General features: G+C 39.6%; 2 protein-coding genes and 3 pseudogenes across 7 annotated transcripts in view; 2 read left to right on the top strand and 3 right to left on the bottom strand.

Annotated features, from left to right (window-relative positions):
• The window catches only part of LOC146472314 (cyclic GMP-AMP synthase-like receptor 3 pseudogene), a 112,800-nt pseudogene extending 97,379 nt beyond the window's left edge, over positions 1 to 15,421 (bottom strand). The window contains exons 1-2 of the transcript XR_014866623.1: positions 15,287 to 15,421; positions 11,003 to 12,107 (exon numbers count right to left, since the gene is read on the bottom strand). The product of XR_014866623.1 is annotated as a cyclic GMP-AMP synthase-like receptor 3 pseudogene (transcript). The remainder of the gene's footprint in view (positions 1 to 11,002; positions 12,108 to 15,286) is intronic.
• Positions 1 to 22,866, bottom strand: part of LOC146472307 (beta-1,4-galactosyltransferase 4-like) — an 87,813-nt gene that overhangs the window by 11,610 nt on the left and 53,337 nt on the right. The gene's annotated exons all lie outside the window — the stretch shown is intronic.
• LOC146472315 (cyclic GMP-AMP synthase-like receptor 3) lies at positions 1,074 to 10,041 on the top strand. 2 transcript variants are annotated; one of them, XM_085119736.1, is made up of 2 exons: positions 1,074 to 1,186; positions 5,541 to 10,041. In XM_085119736.1, the coding sequence occupies exons 1-2, from the start codon at positions 1,089 to 1,091 to the stop codon at positions 7,027 to 7,029; spliced, it is 1,587 nt and encodes a 528-aa protein (XP_084975862.1). In that variant the 5' UTR covers positions 1,074 to 1,088; the 3' UTR covers positions 7,030 to 10,041. The 2 variants fall into 2 exon arrangements, with proteins under 2 accessions (XP_084975862.1, XP_084975861.1); XM_085119735.1 differs by lacking the exon at positions 1,074 to 1,186 and adding an exon at positions 2,018 to 2,754.
• LOC146472311 (cyclic GMP-AMP synthase-like receptor 3 pseudogene) overlaps positions 10,225 to 22,866 on the bottom strand; it is a 32,621-nt pseudogene continuing 19,979 nt past the window's right edge. Inside the window, exon 3 of the transcript XR_014866622.1 lies at positions 10,225 to 10,740. The product of XR_014866622.1 is annotated as a cyclic GMP-AMP synthase-like receptor 3 pseudogene, transcript variant X2 (transcript). The remainder of the gene's footprint in view (positions 10,741 to 22,866) is intronic.
• On the top strand, positions 15,878 to 20,846 carry LOC146472313 (uncharacterized; annotated as a pseudogene). Its single transcript, XR_014866618.1, has 3 exons — positions 15,878 to 16,484; positions 17,319 to 18,298; positions 19,945 to 20,846. The product of XR_014866618.1 is annotated as an uncharacterized LOC146472313 (transcript).

Raw genomic sequence — 22,866 nt, 5'->3', positions numbered from 1 at the left:
AAGTCAAGATCGCCAAAGCAGAAAAGGACGACTGTAAAAACTTGTACACAAATACATAGAGCCTTTCATGAAGTGCTGTAGAGAAATCTCCCTTCTTCCTATCTTATATTCTCAAGCAGTTTAAGGCCTGGTTCAGAAATTATGAATGATCCCCTATATCTTCGGTTTGTATGCCTAGAACAGAATGAAATTTTCCCTGAGTATTAAACTTGATGTTTTCTTTTGCCTTAACGTATAATTTTGATCACGTGACACATCACGTGACCAAAAAATGAAAATTTCGTAAATCGGCGATATGGCGGCGAATTTTCTTTATATAGATAACTGAATAAGTGTTTCCGAAGCAGATTTTAAATATTTTACTTTCTACGTTTGGAATGATTGTCCTTAATTTTTTAAATTGGAGAAATTAACAATCAAAGGTTGAATTGTGGACTAAAAAATGACCTTTGCCCTTATACATTTTTTCTGGAGAACAATGGACGATCATTCCAAACGTGAAGCGATGGAGATATTTAATCTTTATTACAAACGCGTTTTTGTTTGATGTTTTCTCTTACAACCGTCGCCTACTTGTCAAATCTTTGCTTTTTTCACAAAAACGATCACGTGACATGTCACGTGATCTATAGTACTACTTATTATGCCTAGAAATTTTCAGAATGATAAGATCTTTTTATCTTCCAAATTTCTGTTCAGTGCCATTGAATTTGTTAAAGTTATCTAGAATAAACCATTTTTCCTCTTAAAAGCCCTTAACCCAGGCCTTAAACTGCTTGAGTTGTTGTTTATGTGTGAAATAAAAAACAGGGCTAAAACAGGGCAACATATAATTTAGAACAAAAAAGACCCCCTTCCACACGTATTCGCTAGGAATTCAGATTTTCCGCTGTGCTCTTTACGCTAAACGTCTAAGCATGTTTTAACAATAAACCGGGTCACTTTAACAAAACAAATGGCGCTTTGTTTGTAATTGACTTGAAGAAAAACAATATTTTCTAGTAAGTGTTTCACTTTTTCCGAGAATAACCAGACTAACAGAATAACAGGGGGATTTGATTGGCTGATATCAAACAAGATATCTTGTAATGCTGACCCTGAATGCACTTTCAGAGGTCTGGCCTTTGGAGGACGGTCTGCATGACTTTCATGGACAACGCTCACAAATATTTCTCCATTCGATTAGGTGGGTACATCATGAACTGCTGTCTCTTTGATGGTCTAAGCTGTCTGTGCGGAATATACATTAGGCGCGATTTTCTACAGGGTTTTGGTTTTAGGGTTGGTTTGATATTTTGAACGAAAGAAAAGGTGATAGTCGAATAAGTGACTGTAACCTCCTATTAAGTATTATTAGATCTGCCTTATGAGCTTGTACAGAAAAGACCACAAAACTCGCTTCCAAGCAAGCCACCACCATGATTCATTGGTCGACTACTGGCTAATATAAGATGCATAGGTAAAAACACTGGCTACCGGACGTTAATGGTAGAGAGTAATTCCGTACAAATTAAGGGCATTGCTTACGAAATTTTCCGTTTATTGTTTACCTAAATGGTTGGTCTACGTTATACAAAATTGAGTTCAAAATTAAACTATAAAAAAATTATCGAAATATATTTCAATATGCTTGTGGCTAGGAATTTAAAGTTTGTCGAGCCTAAATTAACTCTTTTTAGTAGTTTTTGAAACCTCCAATCAGTGGAATGTATATAAATAAATGAGGCAACAGGCTCAAGTATCATTGACACGTGACATGAAGTTTTAGAGTTGTTAGTCTTTACGTATATTCGCTGCATCACGTCTTCTTCACAAACATTGAATTCTGCATGGAACGTTTCTCTACTTTTATCAAAACGTGTCTTTTTAAAGAAATTTATCCAACCGGCCTAATATTGAAACTTTGTCTAGCTAACTGAAAAGAATAACATGCCTCTGCATGTTCTCAATTTTGTATTTTGGAGCGTGAGTTGGAAGTAAGGAAATTAAGTTGTCAACGTGAACGAATAAGCCAACGAACAATTACATAAGCAGATATCCTAGCATGTGATATTTCGTCTACATGTGCAACAATAAGCGCTGTCGTGAGCACGTGACAAAGAAAATATCAAGTTATTTTCTCGACGTGAGTCAAACCCTTGCCAGGGCACGTTTTGTACACTTAGCAGAAATGTCGCAAGGACAGAGACTAGACGAATTCACAATAAAAACTTCTTGGTTTTTTCGAGAGCGAAGTCAAGATCGCCAAAGCAGAAAAGGACGACTGTAAAAACTTGTGAACGACTAGGTAGAGCAACTCATGAAGTGCTGTTGAGAAATCTCCCCTCTTCCAATCTTATATCGTTGTTTATGTGTGAAATAAAAAAATCTTACACTACACAGGGAAACATAATTTAGAACAAAAAAGACCCCCTTTCACGCGTGTTCGCTAGGAATTAAGATTTTCCGCTGAGCTCTGTACGCAAACCGTCTGAAGCATGTTTTAACAATAAACAGTCGCCATAATAAAACAAATGTCGCTTTGTTTTCAATTGACTTGAAGAAAAACAATATTTTCTAGCAAGTGTTTCACTTTTTCCGAGAATAACCAGAAAAGACTTCTACAAACACAGAGAGGGATTTGATTGGCTGATTTCAAACAAGATATCTTGTGATGCTGACCCTGAATCCAGTTTCAGAGGTTTGGCCTTTGGATGACGGTCTACATCACACTTATGGACAACGGTCTCAAATATTTCTCCATTCTTCGATTAGGTGGGTGCATCATCAACTGCCGTCTCTTTACTGGTCTAAGCTGTCTTTTCGGAATATACATTACGCGCGCCTTTCCGCAGGGTTTTGGTTTTAGGGTTGTTTGATATTCTGAACGAAAGGAAAGGTGATACTCGAATAACTGACGGTAACTTCTTATTAATTATTATTAGATCTGCAGTCAGTGGGCTTGTACAGAAAATACCACAAAATAGCCACCATTGACGGTTCATTGGTCGATGGGCTAATATAAGATTTAAAGCAAGATCACTGGCTACCAGAAATTAGCGGTAAAGAATAATTCCGTACAAATTAGGGGCGTTGCGTACAAAATTTCCCGTTAATTCTTTACTCAAATGGTGGCTTAGCCTCCCACGCAGTCGTTTTTAGGGGACTCGTATTACCTCCTTATACGAGTCCCCTAAAAACGACTGCGAGGGAGGCTAATGGTTGTTCCACATTATGCAAAATTGAGATCAAAATTCAACTAGAAAAAAATTCTCGAAAATGTGTTCAATTTGCTTGTGGCCAGGAATTAAAAGTCTGTCGAGCCAAAATTAATCCTTTTCTGGAAACTTTTGAAACCTCCAATCAGTGGAATGTATATAAATAAATGAAGCAACAGGCTCACGGATCATCGACACGTGATAAGGACATTTGGAGTTGTTTGTCTTTACATATGTTTGCCGCATCACGTTATTTTCACAAAAATGAATTTTGCATGGACCGTTCAAGTACTTTTATCCAAACTTATTTTATAAAGCGACTTATCCAACTAGATCGATACTGAAATTTTGTCTAGGTAGCAGAAAAGAATAACATGCCTCTGCATGTTCTCTCAATTTTGTGTTTTTGAAGAGTTAAAAGTGAGGAAGTTATGTTGTCAACGTGAATGAATAAACCAACCAACAATTAAATAAACAGATATCCTAGCCTATGACATTTTCGTCTACACGTGCTACAATAACCGCTGTCGTGAGCACATGACAAAGAAAATATTAAGTTATTTCCTCGACGTGAGTCAAACCCTTGCCAGGCCACGTTATTGTACACTTAGCAGAAATGTCGCAAGGAGAGAGACTAGACGAATTTACAAGAACAACTTCTTTGCTTTTTCGAGAGCAAAGTCAAGATCGCCAAAACAGAAAAGGACGACTGTAAAAACTTGTGAACGAATACATAGAGCCACTCATGAAGTGCTGTTGAGAAATCTCCCTTCTTCCCATTTTATATCGTTGTTTATTTGTGAAAAAAACAAAACAGGTATAAAAGAAGAGAAAAGACCCTCTTACAGGCGTGTTTGCTAGGAATTAAGATTTTCCGCTGAGCTCTGTACGCCAAACGTCCGAAGCACGTTTCAACAATAAACAGTCACTTTAACAAAACAACTGTCGCTTTATGAGTTTTCAATTGACTTGAAGATAAACAATACTTTCTAGTGAGTATTTCACTTTTTCCGAGAATAACCTGAAAAGACTTCCACGAATACACAGGGGGATTTGATTGGCTAATACCAAACAAGATATGTTGTGATGCTGACCCTGAATCACACTTTCAGAGGTCTGGACCTTGGATGACGGTCTGCAAGGCTTTCATGGACACCGGTCTCAAATAATTCTCCAATTTGCATGTGGCCACGAATTTAAAGTTTGTCGATCCAAAATTAAGTCTCTTTGGTAGCTTTTCAAACCTCCAATTAATCAATGGAATATTATAGAAATAAATGAAGCAACTGGCTCACGCTGACGGATCATCGGCACGTGACGTGGGTTTTTAGAGTATTTTGTCTTTATTAAATTCGCCGCATCACGTCATTTTCATAAACATTGAATTCTGCATGGACCGTTTAAGTACTTTTATTCAAACTTATCTTATAAACTTAAAACTGAAATTTTGTCTAGCTAGCAGAAAAGAATAACATGCTTCTTCATGTTCTCCATACCGTATATTTGGAGAGCGGGATGTGAGGATATCAAGATGTCAACGTGAATGAATAGCTTGTGACATTTTCGTGTACATGTCCTATAATAACCGCTGTCGTGAGAGCGTGACAAAGAAAATAGTTAAGTTTTCTTCTCGATGGTAGTCGAACCTCTGTCAGGTCACCTGTCACAGTACATGAAAATAGTCTAAGTGGCGACAAGCATTCATGCAGGGAAGTGGTTCATATGACATCCGGAACGCGGCATCGGCCAAAAGATCATTGGCTGAGGCCCCAGCGAGTATTTCCGTTCTTGCTCAATATACTTCCTGGAAGTGAAAATGATATTCGATAGGTTATTTCAGTATACTTGATGTTAATGAAGTAGTTAATTAATGTTAGAGCGTGCTTGGTTCCTCTACATCAGTCAATTCCTAGAGTACTCATCCCCCCAGGCTGTCGATCAATCCCTGGGCATTAGAATTTTTGAAATTAAACTGGCAAACGCCACACGGTTACAAATAAGCTGGTCAAATGTCCCACGGTGCAGCTTCTGGGTTTACCATTATTCTAATAAAATCTTATTCGCGCCAACCTTTAGAAGTCCCGGTTAAGTCCTGTTTCTAAGTATTGTGACCTTGGCCGTTCGTTTTGTGGATTATTGTGTGGTGAAAATCACGAGGCCATGAAATGCCTTGGTTCCAGCCAAGCATTTTTCAACATTATCTGCCCAGATGCCCATGCAGGGGGATGAGCAATCCAGGAATTGACTGATGCATAGTTTGTGAATACTTTAATGTTATCTGGCGTTTGTTTGTTAGTAAATTATAAAACTATGTGACTTACAACCAGTGGACATTATTCTCAGTTTAACAGATTCAATTATGTGGGATCTGGAAAGAGCGAACCAAGGACAGGCTGAACGGACAGATCCTTTAACGAAGGAACTTCATATTTATTCTGATAATGAGAAGATTAGAAAACGAGAAAAGGCTCGTGCAAGGAATCTGGTGGAAGACTACGTTGAAGACCAGGTTATGAAGTACTGTAGAGAAAACTCCCCACTCCCAATCAAGGAGTTGGTGTACACTGGAAGCTTTTACGAGAGGTTGAAAACAGAAGCTTACGATGAAGTGGATATCATGGTTGTGCTAGAAATTAAACCAGGTAGACCATGCTCGAGGAGTAATCCTAAGGTTGTGGTTGAAAACCATGATACGCCTGCAGGTTTCGTACGATTCAAAGCAATGGAAGGCTCAAAACTTCAGCAGTATGTCAGTGAAGGGTACATCGATCCAGAGCGATTTCGAAATGGTTGGGCTCACAGTCTCGTTCACCGAGCAGCAAACGGTTTCAATAGTAGTTCGCACAATTCTGACATTCGTTTGGATGTCTACCAGCACGGTCCCGCTGTGCAGTTAGATATCACAGAGAAGAGAACCGATGATAAATTGTTGTCAGTTGATCTCGTCCCATGTCTTGAAACAGAGGATGGTGAATACTTCGTGCCAAAACCTAATAGGTCTAATAACCTACTTTCCGTTCCTAGTCCCGATCGGCTTCTTTGGAGGCAATCGTTTTCCCTAAAAGAAAAAGATATGTTGAAATGCATGGATAAAGATGACCATGGCTGCAGACATGTGCTTTTTAGAATCGTGAAAACGTTCGTCAAAAGGGAGCGAACAACCTTTGGAAAACTGAATTCCTACCACTTAAAGACTGCCTTCATGCACTATATCGAAGAGAACCGTGACAACTGGGCTGGCAAGAACTCCCTTGGCGATCACTGGCTTGGATTCCTCGGGAAACTACAGGGGTTTCTAGAAAATGAAACACTTCCTCACTTCGAGTTTCCTGTTGTAAACCTCCTTGATCATGATGGCATCAACCCAGTAGTTGCCAGGCAGATGGCGAACCGTTTAAAAAAAATCCGGGCGATTAGTGAACAAATAAGGACATCGTCTACGGGAAGGAGACTACTGCAGGCAGACCCAGACAGAATGCTGGCAGAGAGGCATTACACTTTCCCTCCTCTAAGGATTCCAGGGGCAGAAGGTGTGACGCAAAATGAACCAATTCCACATGGAAGAATGCCAGGATATGATCTCTGCGATATGATGCAAATTGATGAAGAGAATCGTTATTCCTGTTTTAGAATCTTGGAAGACCCAGAAGACTCGGATGACAGTATGCGAAATCTCTTTTCGGCTGCCTTAAAGTCAGTGTTATGGTTTTTGTTAAGGCTATTGTTAGGGTTAGTTTTACTTTCTTTTTCGATATTGTTTTTCTTCTCTTGGTTAGTTGGTGTGGGGTTTTTACTTCTCTTGGTTTGGCTAGCGTTGACTCACCTCGGCTAGATTTTGTATGAAACAGGTGAGATACTTTCTCTCCTACGAGAGCAGACGCCTTTTCCGTCTGTTCTCACGAGCAAGGTACTTTCGAGCAAAACATGTTGCAGCGTTTCAAACCTGATGTGTTTGCTCATTACACTTTACCTTTTATATTACGTAGCTTTGTTTTTTAACTTTAAACTTTGCATTCGAACTTTTTATTGGTGCACATTTTTTAAGTTCTCGCGAGGAATATAAATTAGGAGATAAAACATGCAGCCACTGGCCTCTCAAAGTAATAATAACTTACAAACAGGCTTATGGCTCAAGTACAAGTACATCGCGAGAAGGCATTTCTGGAGGTATTCGAGTTTTTGGTAAGAAATTAACTTTTCCCATAATCAAACATAAGGCCAGTGGTTTTCCGATGTACCTGAGAGTAAGGTCCTCGACAGACTACACAAATTGTTCTCGACAACTATTTTTTTGTCGATCATAAAAAGTTGGCGATAACAAAAAATCCAGTGTGTGAACCAACTTATCGATAAAAAAACTGCAAAAAAAAGAAATAAATTTAAAAAAATAGTTATCGACAACAAATCAGTTTCCTTTTCAAAAAGGGAAACTGCTTCAGTTGTTGATAACAAACGCGGCAGTTTTATTGTCGACAACTTTGAAAAACTCAATTTACCTAGTCTGTGAGACAGGTGTCGACAACCACGCGCATCTACGCCGTCTTTGGTGTTCGTTGTTAGCGGTTTAGCATGTTAACCGTAAACCGGTTTAACATGTTAACTGTATCCCAAATGAACATAGTGAAGAGATAGTTAGGGCGTTTGAAGATCCCCGCGAGAAGAGGAGAAACGTGAACGCGATAACTGCCAGAAAATGTGCAGCGCGGTTAAGGTTTATGCAGATTTACATACCTCGATATTTGAAAGGGGAGCTGATTGAAGGATAGAGCTAAAACATGCTTAATTGTTACGCTGACTGACTGTTATAATGAATTTTTTTCCTCCTTAATGAACATTAAGAAGCGTCTTATGTTTGTGCATTCTATTTCCATTAAATTGAACTGATAGTCGCGTTAATGAATGTTCTTCTCTATGTAAAATGCCTTATTGATGACGCCGAAAATTAAAACGTTTGTCTATTTTCATATTTACACATTCGCTTTAATGATTTCAATTTTTAACACTAATGAAAATTTATTTCCTGATTATGAAGGGCAAAAGGTGTAGTTCATTTCAATATTTTTTTTATTCTTTTATCTACGTAGTCCCTAGCGGTTATATTTATGCTATTGATTCCCTTAATCAATTAGTGTGTATATACTTATAAACCAGCCGATTTGACAAAGTATCTTACACTTTAAGTGTAATTTTTTTAATAGGAACCAACTGAAAGCTAGCATATTGGAGAGTAGCAATCCAGAAAAATAATTCAGTTTTGTATTAGTAACTATTTTCCACTGTCACTTTGTCTACTCGATAAGGTTATTCTATTGAAAAAAATTGTCAATACATCTAGTTTTAGTATTCATTACTTTCGGACTTAATGACCCAATTTTATCCCTGTCTTTCTGTAAGTCGTCTCGAATGCATTTCTAGCCCTAGAAAAAGTCTAATTTTGTTGCTGTACCATACTACTTGGGCTGAATTCGTGTCGTTTTCGTAACTCGTACGGATTCAGCTTTCATCGACAACAGGACTTTGTATCTGTTGTGGTTTAAAATGTTCAAATAATTTTTAAGAATGATGTATTATTTAGTGAGTGACACAGGCATACTCGGAAAGAGGAAATCAAAGTGCTCCTATCAGGAGTCGAACCTAAGACCTTCCGATTACTAGTTCGGATGCTCTGCCACTGAGCTACAGGAGACTAGTGGGAGGTAAGGCCATTAAACTAGGTTCATGGGACAAACACCCTACATACTGCACGATTATTGGTAAAAGAAACTTTACTATTGCATATAATGAACTCAACTGACTATTTTATAAACACTCAATTAATTTCATTTGTTTCCTCGTGCTTCGAATTGAGAGATAAACTTCTCTCCGGAATGATTACTTCTACTGTATGAAAAGTTTAAAATAAACAAAGACTTCAGTCACTTTATTTGTTTATTTTATTTTATTTTTTTATTTTATTTTATTCTATTTTAAGTTATCTTAAGAATTAGTTAACGAATCAATAATTAGCTATGAATAGCTTTTGCAATACTGTATTTGTTATAGTCATGCAAATAAAGCTTGTTGTTGTTGTTGTTACTGCCAGGATTTGAATGTCAACGTGTGGCATATGCGCAATGGAATAAATGTGATGGTATATTTTAAGCCTCGTGAATGAATGAAAATACTGTGTTGTTCAGATTCATTACTACAATATTGAACAGAGGAAAATAAAAAACTGGTCTTAAAATTTTCTAAACCAAAGCCAAAGTTAAAGCTGCCCCTAGACTTGTAAGTAGACTCCAGTGCTGTATACATCACGGAAACAGAGTGTTTTTCACGCAAAAGATTGTCTTAGAGCGGTTTTTAATTAGTTTTGGTCATGATACTGCGCTCTACGGATTGGTGCGCAAAGTTCGCGTCATTTTTTTAACTATTATAATGAGAAGCCAAACCAAAACCAGTCATGACTTGCGCACACGTTTTTTCCTGCGCTTTTTTCCGGTTTCATACGTATGGTTGGAGTTCCGTTTCGTTCGCTATAGTGCTTTTTACCTCTGTTGTGATTGGCCAGAGTAACTACCTCAGCTGGTTTTGCTTTGACGTCACCCAATCAAAAACTGCCCCATGACTACACTGCCTTGTTTACCTTTTCCACTCAGACGAAGAGTGATTTGCACTTCGGTTCGTACAATGAAAAACTTCGCGAATTTGCATATTGTTGTAAATTATTCAGTATCGCCTCAAATTTGCGAGGCGGGAAAGTTAGGTCAGGTGATAACATTTTCAAACAACAGTAAGACTTGTAACGACAACGCATCACTCTTGTTGTACTTGCGAAGCGAGTAGAAGTTCGAAACAAAAGGGATTTCAAGGATAAATGAACTTAAATTTCAAGTGCAGTCACAGCGAACTGATGTATATAACAACATGTTTGTTAATTGTATTTCAGTTGAGTACGATTTATAATTTGCGGCAGACCGGCTTCCCGATCACCGCAAGCTACAAATCTAGTGCAAATAAAATCTGCAATCCTACAAATCCCCAGATAATCTTAAAATAAAGTAGCACCTTCACGCATAGGAGTGAAACAAAGAGATTGGATAAAATGTACACTGGACTACTACTACGCCAATGAACATTCTTTGGCGTGTTCATAGGCAATCCAGAAGCTCTGTGGAAATAGACCAAATGCCTTGCACATGCATCAAAGATTTCGTGCGCACTGATGGCGAAGCAAAAGGAAACTTAGCCCAGCTAAAGACCCTCGATCTGGGAAGCGACAACGTAAAGTTCACTGATTTGGCCATCTAGTAACTACATACCTTGGCACCCTAAAAAGCCATTAAATATACGTCCAGAAATGCACCTAACCCTGAATTTGCGTACTTCATACGAGAGACCTTTTTTTTTTTTATTTGACTTCATGTTTGACAGAGGTATTTGTCTTTTAGTAAGAATTAAGGTTAGGGGACACCTTTCGATATCGATCATGCATCATACAGTTCATACATTTCAATAGCGTGCATTTGTGGACATTTCTGTTGAACGCCACTCTGGCATGAACCTCTTTCCTATTTTGGACCAAATCTGAAAGATCAATGCCCCAGTACCCTCTACATACAACATAAATGATGATGCATTCAAGTATAGCATTGGATTTGCTCAGGAGGCTTCTAAACCTACTTCGTCAAAAATCAAGCTGAAAGTAGCCAAGAAATCAGTTCATGGGTCTCCTATGTTAAATTAACCTTAATAAAGTCAAAATGCGACTTATCACAGCAATTTGTCCTAAGTAAGCTAACCCATTTGGTGAATACAGTCCATACTTTTCCATGTGTAAATCTCTTGAAGGGTGCCAGAAGAAGAGTATCTTTCAGGTTATTCAAGAATTTTGTTCATTTCTGCGTCACTATTCAGGATTCTCTTCACCCGTCCTGCCATCTGCTCAACCACCACTGGGTTGATGTCTTCCAGAAGGTTTATACCAGGTAGCCAGTAGTGTGGAAGGTCTCCTTTCTCCAGATACGCGTGCAGGTGCTGAAGAAAGCCATGAAAGTGTTTTCCCAGTGAATACCTATCCCAGTCGTCAGGTTTCTCCTTTATGTAGTGCATGAAGGCCGTCTTCAAGTGGTATGACTCCAGTCGACCAAGAGATGACCACTCCTTATTGACAATCGTTTTCAAGATTCTCAGCAGCTCGTGTCTGCAGCCGCTGTCTCTATCCATGTCACGCAGTAGTGCTTTTTCCTCCAGGGAGAACGACTGTCTCCATAGAAGGTCTGAACTGGAAACATATCTTTGCCCAGTGTAACGCTTGGGGACGAAATAGCTTTGGTCTGACCCGGTTTGGAAGCAAGGGACCAGATCAACTGACAGCAAGGACTCAGACGTTTCCTTCTTGGAGATATCTAGCTGGGTGGCAGGTCCATGATAACGCACAGTCATCTCAATATCGGAACGTGGGTACCTCTTTTTGAAGTTTTCAACTGCTTTGATAACAAGACCGTAAAACCAGCCATTTCGAAGCCGTTCTGGGTTGATGTACCCTTTAGGCCCTGCGTACTTGCGAAGGTTTGAATCCTCTCTGGCCTTGAGTAGCACATAACCAGGGGTATTAGTGTCTTTAACCATGACTTCCGGATCACCCCAGAACCATGGTTTCGTTGTTTTCAGGACTACCATAACATCCACTTCATCTGCAGCTTCTGTTTTTAGTCTCTCATACACGCTACCAGTGTACTCCAGTCGCGAAATTTGAATAGAGGACATCTTTCGACAGTACGTCATGATCTGGTTCTCAACATAGTCCTTCACCAGATTTCTACTACGAGTCATGTCAGCTTCGGAGATCTTCACATTCTGCGCAGAATAAGCGCGAAGTTTCTTTGTTAGTGCATCTTCTCCAACCAACCAACGCCACAAGAACATTATCTAATGGATGAATGAAATCAAGTTAAATTTTTGCGTGATTAAACATTCGAAAAAGCCTTATTAGCTCGAGTTGACTTGCACAGAGTATGCTATGGAAAAAAATCAAATCCAAGGAAGCACTTAAAGAAGCTCCAAAGTTCTTCCCTGGTATTGAACTGAAAAAAGAACACTGAGAATCGTATCTAAGATTTTAAAAAAGGTGTTGACGGGTCAACACCACTCCTGTACAGTTCTAACTAGAGTGCCTTTGGGAGATTTCTACTCGCAAGTTTGCCGCTTCTATTTCGGTCTTTTCACTAATTTAACTTCTTGTATGATTTGCATGATGAACTGAACAATGCAACTGTCGAATGTTTTGTATCTTGATATCAAAGGTCATTTCTGGGTTACGAGTGCTGCTTTTATCCCCTGTTTATTTGACCTTTTGTTGTTTCCGTTTAGCAACCGTCGTTCTTATGCCCGTTGAGGCATTTTATTTGGTTTGGTTTGACTTGTTTCAGGGCGTCCGGTGACAGTACAGCGTCTCTAGTTTGGATTTGAACTGTGTAATAATCCTTATTCTGCTGTTTTTGTATTGCCAGGCCCGGCCGGCTATTTTTTTTTCGTAGCAAGATTTTCGGTGCTTATCACGGCTATTTGTCTTTTGATTAGTTACGGTTATGTGTTTGTCATCGCTTCTTCCCGTTCTGAACCGTGAGGTTTGTATTTCCCCCCTGTAATGAAACTGTATCTAGTCGCGAATTCTGCTCAATGGTGCTCAACAGATAATATTCTGTTTGGAGAGTTTGACGCAATGGAGCTGTGGGTGTTACTTCAACTCATATCTCTCACAACGGTCATCGCTGACATGACAGTTGCATGACCAGAAGTTATTTTGATTGGCTACTATTTGCGCCGAAGCGTCATGCTCATCGAGGGGCGGAATACTCGTCTCAATGCTTTCGTGTCAGGCTTTTCTTCCCTTTTTCTCTTTCTCTCTTCCTCCCCCCCCCCCCCCCCCCCTCCCCCCTTCCCCCGAAAAGCCTGATACTCAGGCTAAGCTTAAGTTTTAATCATTACTCGCGCAACAAACTATGTCGAACTCATACCTAAACTTTACTGGAAATCCACTTCAGAAAAAAAAAAAGGTTTAATGGTCAATTTTTAATTAAGGAAAAGCTTTTTGTCTGTTTGTCTTTCTATTTGTTTTTTCTTCTTATGAAACGAGGATACTTTGTAATCTTACACTTACTGACATTACAAAACCAGAATAAACTCAAAGGCTCCTGTGAGCCAACTCGTGAATGTAGATGTTATTAGCCGGATAACCGTATTAAAAGCGGTACCCCCCATCAAACTAAGGTACAAGGATTCGTGGACGCCATGCCGCATTGCGGGAATGCATTATGTACATAATATTTGCTTAACAAGCAAAACAATTAAATGACAAGCGCACTCTGATTCCTTTCGATACGCGGTGCAACGCAAAGGTGGACGTACACGTTCTTTCGGTGGCTTTACGTGCTTGCCAATTTTTTTCCTCGCGTCGTGTTCTTACCGAATAAAACTCTAGCACGTGACCAAAATCTTGCTGTTTTCGGTATGGTAATATTTCTTTCTACGTTCAAATGACGGCTTCTGTCAGCTTTTTGTAACATCGGAAGAAGCTTTCAATCTTGTTAAAGTTGCTATTTTAGCTTTATCGAAGTGAACGTGAATACAGAAATACCTCAAGCGTGGCGATGATTGTTGCTGTGCATTAGCAAACTTTCAGTGTTTAAGTTTGTTTTAGTGAATAAATTGTATCGCTCACACTGGACCCCGAATGAAATGTACTGTACTCTCGTCTTGCGGACACTTTTAATTGAGGGAAACCAATAGGTTTTTCGGGATCCAGGATTTGGCATTTTTAAAGGTAGGGATTCGGGATTTTAGCGGAAAAAAGCGACGATATCTGGGATTAGAATTAGATACAGGACGCGAAATTTGACGATTTTACAAAGCGGGATGCGGGAAATGTCACTCTAAAGAAACGAGATCCAGGAAGTACAGTGTCGAAAATGCAAAATGAATATCTAGTTATCACCGTCCTGGACGAGAAAATAAATTTACGGATAAAAATTTCTTCAGTGCTCCCTGAGACCTGTAGTTAACTTGAGCCGATAACTAAACAAATGCCACAGAGCTAGCATACACAACGGCAAAAACGAAATAACTCGAACGGCTCCAAATTTATAAGAAAACCTCCATTCGGTTACTAGTTTCGTTCATGATCAAAATCAAAAGGTCAACCGAGAGATCTCACCACATTTTGATCGCAAAGGAAAATCTCTCAGAAACTACTCAGGAAAGAACTTTATCCAGAAGTCTAAGGTACATTAAGCAACCAGCGGGAGTCGTCTTTGGCTTGTCACCTTTTCAAATATCTGTTGCAGTCCCACGTTGTGGTGCGTGAGTAGCAATGCTCTTCAGACTTTGATGGCCATTATCCCTGACTGAAAAGTTTTCCAAGGATCAACGCTGATAAGAAAGGCAGCCCTCACCATTCAATTGAGAGAAAAAAGAAAAAAAAGGAAAAAGAACAAACTCTAAAAAGAATCGACGTGATTCGCGGGAAACTTGAAAACGTCTTAAATGAACGATGTCACGGCGTCGTCATGGTAGAAAGAAATAAAAGAAATAATCTTACAGCTAATTTCTCGCGTGACCAAACACCAGCGGAAAGATCAGTGCTCAGATTTGCAGTGGGAATTTACATCCAACTGAAAATGCCTCGTTTTCGTCGAGGTGAGGGGCTTGAAAAAAATTATAACCTGACCGGGATCGGGATTGGGCTAAAATAGCCGTCGGGATAACGGGATTGAGGGAAAATTTTGTCCGGGATGGCGGGATTGAAGAACCCTTCGTTTTGCCATCCAACATGGCCGCCATACCGTTGTCCTTTTTGGATCTCTTTGATCTAGGGATTGGTTGCAAACCACCTATTACGGACTCTACTCCGTATTTTCCTAAAACTACTTGGATTAAACCAGGGAATCTCCTAGAAATTTGGCAACAACGAGGAGACAACAGCCGTGATGTGGCGATATCTGCGATGTACTAAATCATGCAAAAATCATGAAAGATTCTCACTTTTCTTTTTCAATGTTACTGAAAGGAAAGAAAAGATAAAAGCAGTCCACGTCAGCTAAATAACTCACCAGATTCAGGACATAAAAAGCTTGAGTTCGTGGAACAATTGTGAACAAAGCAAGAGGGGTTTTAGCAGTGTAACAAGGTAATAAATTTGATCGCTTCAACCAATCATACTCTTCAGAGTACTCAATTGCCACTTCCGGTTTTTCACAGAAAAACTTGCAACATTAAACTATTAAACGAAGTACAAATAGACTAAATTCCCTGGCTTCACCTGTTTGTCTTGTGTTTGCGTGTGATGTCGCTTCTGCTTTCGTCGACAGTGTTTTCACAGTAGAATATAAACGACCCTTATTTGTCCTCAGGCTGGGCTCCTCACCGCCGGAAACGACTTCCGAATTTCTCGGAAGTCAAAACCACGTGGCAAAGGGAAAAAAGGTTGAAAACAAAAGAAGGGAAAATACCTATTTCCCCACAATTTGAATAACAATTTTACTTTCACTTTTGGAACGTTGTCTTGTACAGTTATTTTATCTATTGGCGGAGAATTAATAACAGTTGCAGACAGAGAAGAGAGAAATTCGTGGTACAGCAATCGACGGTGAGTAAAGCGCTCAATACATTATGAATACATGTGTAGAGAATATGCGGCTTAAATTTACAGATCGACGAAACGTGAATGTTCCTCAAAATATTTGACAGAAACAAAAATACTCATGCTTCTTGACGTTAGTTTGAAAGAGAAATGAGAATTTAATAAGAGGAATAACGGATAATATTACTCAATGATAACTATAGTATAACTCGGCTTTTACTTTATTAAAGGACATTTTGTCATAAATGCAAATGTCGCTATAGGCCTAGATAAAAATAAACAGAGAGGCCTTCAACCTCTCTTGAGATAAATGATTGGTTCAGGTTTTTTCACCTTTTGAACTTAATTTACACAGGAAAAGAGTGGCTTATTAAAAAAATTGTAATTATGAATCAAAAGTGAAAATTTATTGGGTTCCCGTTTCGAAGAAATCGTGAACTGACTTCCGGTCACAAACCATCCAAGCGAACTAGGGAGAAACCCCCAATTTCACAAGTCATCTTTCACTTTCTGATTGCTGAAATATGAAAACGACATAAGTACACGTTTGTGGCTAAAACAACTATCACTCAAGTCCAGTTGATGGCTGACTACATCAGGAACTATAAAAGCTGGTAAAAAAAATCAGAAATGCCATGCTTTTACATGCTGATCATTTTCGCGGCAAGGTACAACCAATATAATTTGAAATGTTTGTATTTTGCGGCCCGGGGGCTGCAATGATTTTACAGTTGATGTGATGTCTTGACAAGATTTTATCAACTTTATAAATGTAGATGTAGATGTAGATCTATCAAGAGTTCCGATAGGAACTTAAAAATAAGCCTTGCTATCTTTTATTAACGTTTTATATTAAATTTTATAACTACAAATAAGCAAAACCCGAAATTGACAATTGGCATGAACTAATTTTTAGAAACAAACAGTATGAATTAGGCTACCGTTGATTTCTCTGTAATTGATGGTCTTTAAGAAAATGCTGTTTGAATCAATTCTCAGTCAAATACTGACTTTGATCTTACCCCCTAGCAGTGTATCTGCCCTTTCTAATCTTTCGCATGGTGGCAAATAACTGATTTTTACATTGTACCTGATACATAATGAGATGAATCATATTGTTACAGCGACAGTTACTTTACACACAGACTACTGCATTAGATCTAAAAATAATAACATTTCTATTAGACTACGCTTGGTTGGTCTCTTCATTGCTGTGTTGTTCCCTTAGACAAGAAACTTTGCTCCACATTGTCTTTCTTCACCCAGGTGTATAAATGGGTACAGACACCATAATGCTGGGGGTGTTACCCTGTGATGGACTAGCATCCCATCCAGGTCATCCAGGGAGGAGTAGCAATACTCCTAGTTTCTTCACGCTACAGAAATCAGTGCAACTTTACCTTACTGATACATAACAAAGTTGTCAGCGATGCTTTTCACACACACTACTACTGTATTGGATGTAAAATAAATAACGTTTTTTTATTTATCACCATTTCCAGCTTTGTAATCATGCTTCAAGCAAAACAAAGTGGCTATGACAGAACTCTTCTCACCCAACAACTGCGCCGATACTCTGCAGACCATGTAAAAATAACCAAAGAAGATACAGACCAAGCCAAACACCTGGTGGACAATTACATCAAAAGTGAAATCCTGGCCTACATCAACAGTAATTCTCCCCTCCCCATCAGTAAGCAAGAGTACACTGGGAGCTTGTATGAGAGGCTCAAAACTGAGGCAGCTGATGAGGTTGATGTAATGGTTGTGTTACAGACAGCCAAACAGGAGGTAACAAAAGAAGATTGTGGAGTCCCTGGGTTTGTATTGCTTAAAGTGGCACAGGACTCCCCACTGAAGAAGTACACCAATGTAGATGGCTATATTCTCCCAGAAAAGCTGCAAGCCAGTTGGTTTTTTGGCCTTGTTCAAAAGGCTGTGAATGAGCTTAAAGCAAACAATCCCGCATTACCTGTCGAGCTGGAAGTGCATGCACATGGCCCAGCAGTGCAGCTAGACATCACGGACCAGACAACAGGGAAGAAGCTATCAGCTGACCTTGTTCCCACCTTTCAGCTCAGCCCAACAGAGTACTTTGTCACAAAGTCTTACACTGGCAAGAAATCCCCACCCTGCGACCCCAAAAAATGGACAAGGAGGATCATGGCTGCAGACATGAGCTACTCAGAATAGTTAAAACCATAATCCGGGCGGAGACTACTTTTGCTAAACTGACCAGTTTTTCTTCATTACAATTCCAGCCCAAGACTCCATTGGGGCGCAGATAAGTTAGGGGAGAGATTTCTTGGATACATGGAGATGCTGTACACAGCCTTGGAAAGCCAATCTCTTGGTCATTTTTGGGTGTCAGGAGTCAACCTGTTGGACAACATAAAAGGAAAAACACTGGAAAACATGGCTGATCGCTTGCGGCGGATTTTGGACAGTGACAAGGAGAGAAGTAAAGTCCTTAAATGTCAAAGTAAGATATACAGTAAATTAAGGTAGAATGCATGTGATTTGGTTACCCACTGCATAACATCAGCTTTTTATGTCCCCCTACTCACTACAGTGGAACCCCACTTTATGGACATGCACCCAAATATGGATACTCGCTTATTACAGATACAGTCAAGTCTCTCATAGCGACCACTTCTCGTAAGCGACCACCTCCCGTAAGTGACCACTTCCTAAACAACCGTTTTGTTTCTTATTTAAATACTGTTTCAAGAGTTCTCTCGTAAGCGACCATCACTCAAATTTTTAAGGGACTGCGACCACATTTTAGGCCAGAAATTTGACATATTCTTTTGTTTTCTGTTTCCGGTAAGGGACCACCCAACATAATCACCTAGGATTGTTAGTAAATCTTAATCATTACTCAGAAGTGACAAAAGTTCAATTTTTAATGACGCTTCCCCGGACTGCTTACACTGATAATAACGTTTTACAGACAGAAAAGATGGCTATAATTAGATCTGTAGGTAAACCGGATTTGTTACAGTGATCTGTTCCAAAGTTTCATCAGAAGAATGAATAGATTGTCCAGGCGCTATTCAACGTGAAATATGCCAGTGCTTTCAATCATTTCCTTAAGCCATGGAATGGAAATGTCATTGGCTCTGAAGAAAATGTAACTATTTACCTAATTTTAGCTGATGAGGTTATGTTTTTATGTAATTAATTAATCAATCCAGTATTAGGTTATTTTTTTATCTTTCCCGTAAGCGACCACTTTGTCGTGCCCCAAGGGTGGTCGCTTACGAGAGCGTTGACTGTAGTTGTGTTTGTCCCGACAAAAAGCGCATATACTTTCTCTTACATTAGCCTACTTAATACAGACAATGGACGCTTTTTAGTGTGACACTGTTTGAATGAGGATAAGGTCATATTTCTTCATTCTGAACTAAATTTACAACTAAGACATTAAACATCGTCCTGTTGCTTTTAAATTATATGCTTTTAGCCCTTGTATTCATGTGATAAAAATGTGTCTGTGACGTTTATTCCAAGAGCCCACTTAATACGAACAACTGGATAATGTGGACACTTTTCAATGTCCTTTTCGCATCCGTATTAACTGGATTCCACTGTTAATAGTAATTGAAAATTAATTTTACTTTTGTTGATAATGGATAATGGTGGTGGCCAAGGGAAGAGGGCTCAACACCCAGAAGAAGAGGGAGAGGGAGGTATGTGGGAGTGAGGACACAGAGGCCTGAGGAAGGGGTGCAAGGAACTGGTGGGAGATGGAGTGGAAGTCCATCTTAGATAAGTACAGTACATGTACAATGAAGAAGGATGGGGTGGGTGCATGGGATAGAGAAAAACAGTGAATAAGCACAGATAAGGCTAGTAATTGTGAAAACCCCAAGGGGGTACACAAGAAAGTTTTATACAGGGAGGCTCTACCCCAAGGTCCCCACCCTTACCCTTAAATTAGATTCCATTTTTGACAGGATAGGTAACCTTTTGACATACCTACAGAAGAAACACTTCTATCTTTTTTGTTGGAAATACTTTGAAAGGCCCTTCTGTGGGAGAAGTATCAATATTTTCTGGAACAGCACATTGTGAAAAACGTCTTGCATCGCACATTATATAATCATAATATTATTTTCTAATAAGTTTCAGTGCCACTTGCCACAAATGGAAAGAAGACACCTGAAAGCTGTTCCATTGCAACACCTGGCCAGTGTAAGTATGGCGTTCCTCGGTGTAGAGTGCGGCAAGAAGAAGCAATGCCGCTGGAAGATGACAACCTCGTTCCCAGAGTCTCTCCTAGACCTTGGGAACGAGGTTGGGTAGATGACAGAACACAAATTGATCGTGAGAGGTATCACATTCCTTGGTGTAGAATGCGGGAAGAGGTCATTCAAAATGAGCACATTCCTCTTGTTACGATGCCGCAGATGGATGACAGAACGCAAATTGATCAGCGTGAGAGCTATCACATTCCTCGGTATACATTGCGGCGAGAAGATGTGATGCAAAATGAACAAATTCCTCTTGTGACAATGCCGCTGGAAGATGACAACTTCGTTCCCAGGGTCTCTCCTAGATCTTGGGAACGAGGTTGGGTAGATGACAGAACACAAATTGATCGTGAGAGGTATCGCAGTAGAATGCGGCAAGAAGATGCAATGCACAATGAACACATTTCTCTAGTTAGAATGCCAGAAGTTGAAGATAGAACGCCAATGGAAAGGTATCGCATCCATCGTTTAGGAATGCCGCGGCAAGATGATACGATGGAAAATGATGGAAATTACATTTCTCGTTTTGGTATGTCTCAAAACGCAGAACTAGAAGGCACATTCCAGCATCGCCTTGAGTGCCGTTGCTTAAAGTTTGTGTCAAGGTTGGTGCTCAAGTTCGTTTTGGGGTTAATTTCGTTTTCTTTGGGGATGGTAATATTTGCATCTTGGTTAGCTGGAATAGGAGTATTAATTATCCTAGTTTGGCTTGGATTGTCTCATCTTGACTAGGTTCACTTCGTTGTTTTGTCAAGAACCCTTTAACGCTATTAACTTACAGTCAACCCAGGTCACGCGTGAACGATATTTTTGAAATTTGAACGGAGTTTTGAAATTTACATGTCAGATTTCAAGATTTCAGAGTTCCCGTATAAATTTCCCTAGCTTATTGACAGTATAAAGCTATGAATTTTTCTTTACATTGCAAAATTGAATATTTCAAGAATAACAATTGTTTTCCAAGTATTTTGAATCTTTTTTTCAGTTAATGCGTCTTTTTCGGAACCATTTCCAGAGAGATGTCCAACATTTCATTCACACGTCGGACATTACAAAGAGAAATTCGAATGTTCATTTCATTCTTGGAATTACTGTTCAGGCGTGACCTGGATTGACTGTAACATTAAATGAATTCTCTTGATTTTCTGTATCCCGTTCGCTTGTTTACAAACCATGAGCAATGGAAAGTATCACCAAGGGATTTCTATCAGCTGAAATATATCATCTCGTTGTCAGTTCTGTGGTCGTGTGTCTTTTTTTCCCCACAAAATCTGTGTAAATCGTTGTTCTCTCCGGTTCTTGAGTGTTTCACCGCCATATTTTGGATTTTACTTAGTCCCAATTCTTAAATCCCCTGAGAAACGCTGTGCGAACACAACTGATCCTCGGAGTCCCCGGGGGAGATAGTCAGGTACGGGAGATTCCTCCGACGAAATTTTTTTTAACTCGCCAGTTCCGATTGCGTCCGTAAGATTTTCGCCCCATCCCCACTATCTGCTCCTAGGTCTCCGAGGATGAGCGAACAGAAACAAGTTAAAAGATGATCTGGATTTGGTATAATCTACAGTAACACTCCCAGTAACAGATTTTTAGGATCTGAAAGCCATCTCTGTACCCCTCCTCCACCTCCTCAACCCACCCTCGCACAACAATCACAAAATCCTTATGTGGATTTTCCCAAACGAATACATCCTAGGAACAACTGGTTATATTGACCTCCAAATCCAGTCGTAGATAACGTTCTGCGTGGCTTATAGCCAATGCTTTGAACCCTTTCCATGGGGGGGGGGGGGGGGGGGGGGCAGGATATTGTTTTGTCAGGCTCATTCATTTTCTGCAGACCACTCCAGTTTGGTTAAACCTACCAGTAGCAGTAGCAAGCCCTAGTTCAGTCCTGGCCCCTCTGCTGTCAGGGGCAAGGACTGGAGTATATTATAAAACCTTCCTCTAGTGGTATGCCTTGATATGAGAACAATGTCAGCGAGGGCTTGCTATAAGGCCTGTTGGTCATAATTGCCCTATAATCTTCCGTAGTAATGCGAAATGTTTCCATCGAACTAGTGAGCAACAATATTGGCGAAAAAAACATGGCACGGGCCTGAAAGTACACGGACATTGCATGAAGTAACTCGTATCCTTCCTACCACACTGCTCCTCACTTTTCAATAAAATCGATGATACAAAGCACCTAAATGTTGAGAATGATGTATTAATCAGTAAGTGACAAAGGCATACTCGGTAGAAAGTCCGAGTGCAACTTTCAGGAGTCGAACCTAACACCTTCCGATTACTAGCTCGTATGCTCTACCACTGAGCTACAGGAGACTCGTGGGAGCTAAGGCCATTTTTTTAAAAGCTTGCTCACAAGCGAAAAACCGTCGAGTATACATGTCTGTATCAAGGCAAACTGGCCAACAAAAAGCTCGTATTGATGGTTTACATGTGACGTCATGGTGGCTATGTTGGTGGATAGGAACAATAAGATTTTCTCCTCTGTGAGTTAACTTCCATTTTTATGAAACCTGTATGAACAAATTTTCTTTTGTTTTGTCCACCAACATGGCGGCAATGTAAAACACCTATACAGCTTATTCCAAAATGGCTACCATTTTTGTATTTTTTGTTCGTACTCAGATTAGCACTTCGTACCTCGTTTTTAAGTTCAAAAATCAAAAGCATCTTTTACCTTGAACGAGGCAAGAGGGGCTAATTTGGATGCAAACAAAAGAATATTAAAATGGAAGCCATTTTGGTGTAAGGTTTATGAGAAATTTGATTTTCAATAAGACAACGT

Source organism: Pavona decussata, unplaced genomic scaffold, assembly GCF_977016875.1.
Source record: "Pavona decussata unplaced genomic scaffold, jaPavDecu1.1 SCAFFOLD_100, whole genome shotgun sequence".
Taxonomy (NCBI): Eukaryota; Metazoa; Cnidaria; class Anthozoa; order Scleractinia; family Agariciidae; genus Pavona; species Pavona decussata.
This window is presented reverse-complemented; position numbering and strand designations above follow the sequence as displayed.

Coding starts and splice junctions, on each gene's coding strand:
- LOC146472315 (XM_085119735.1), top strand. CDS start 2,654: ATGCTGACCCTGAATCCAGTTTCAGAGGTTTGGCCTTTGGATGACGGT. Junction 2,755..5,540: donor TTTCTCCATTCTTCGATTAG/GTGGGTGCATCA, acceptor CATTATTCTCAG/TTTAACAGATTCAATTATGT.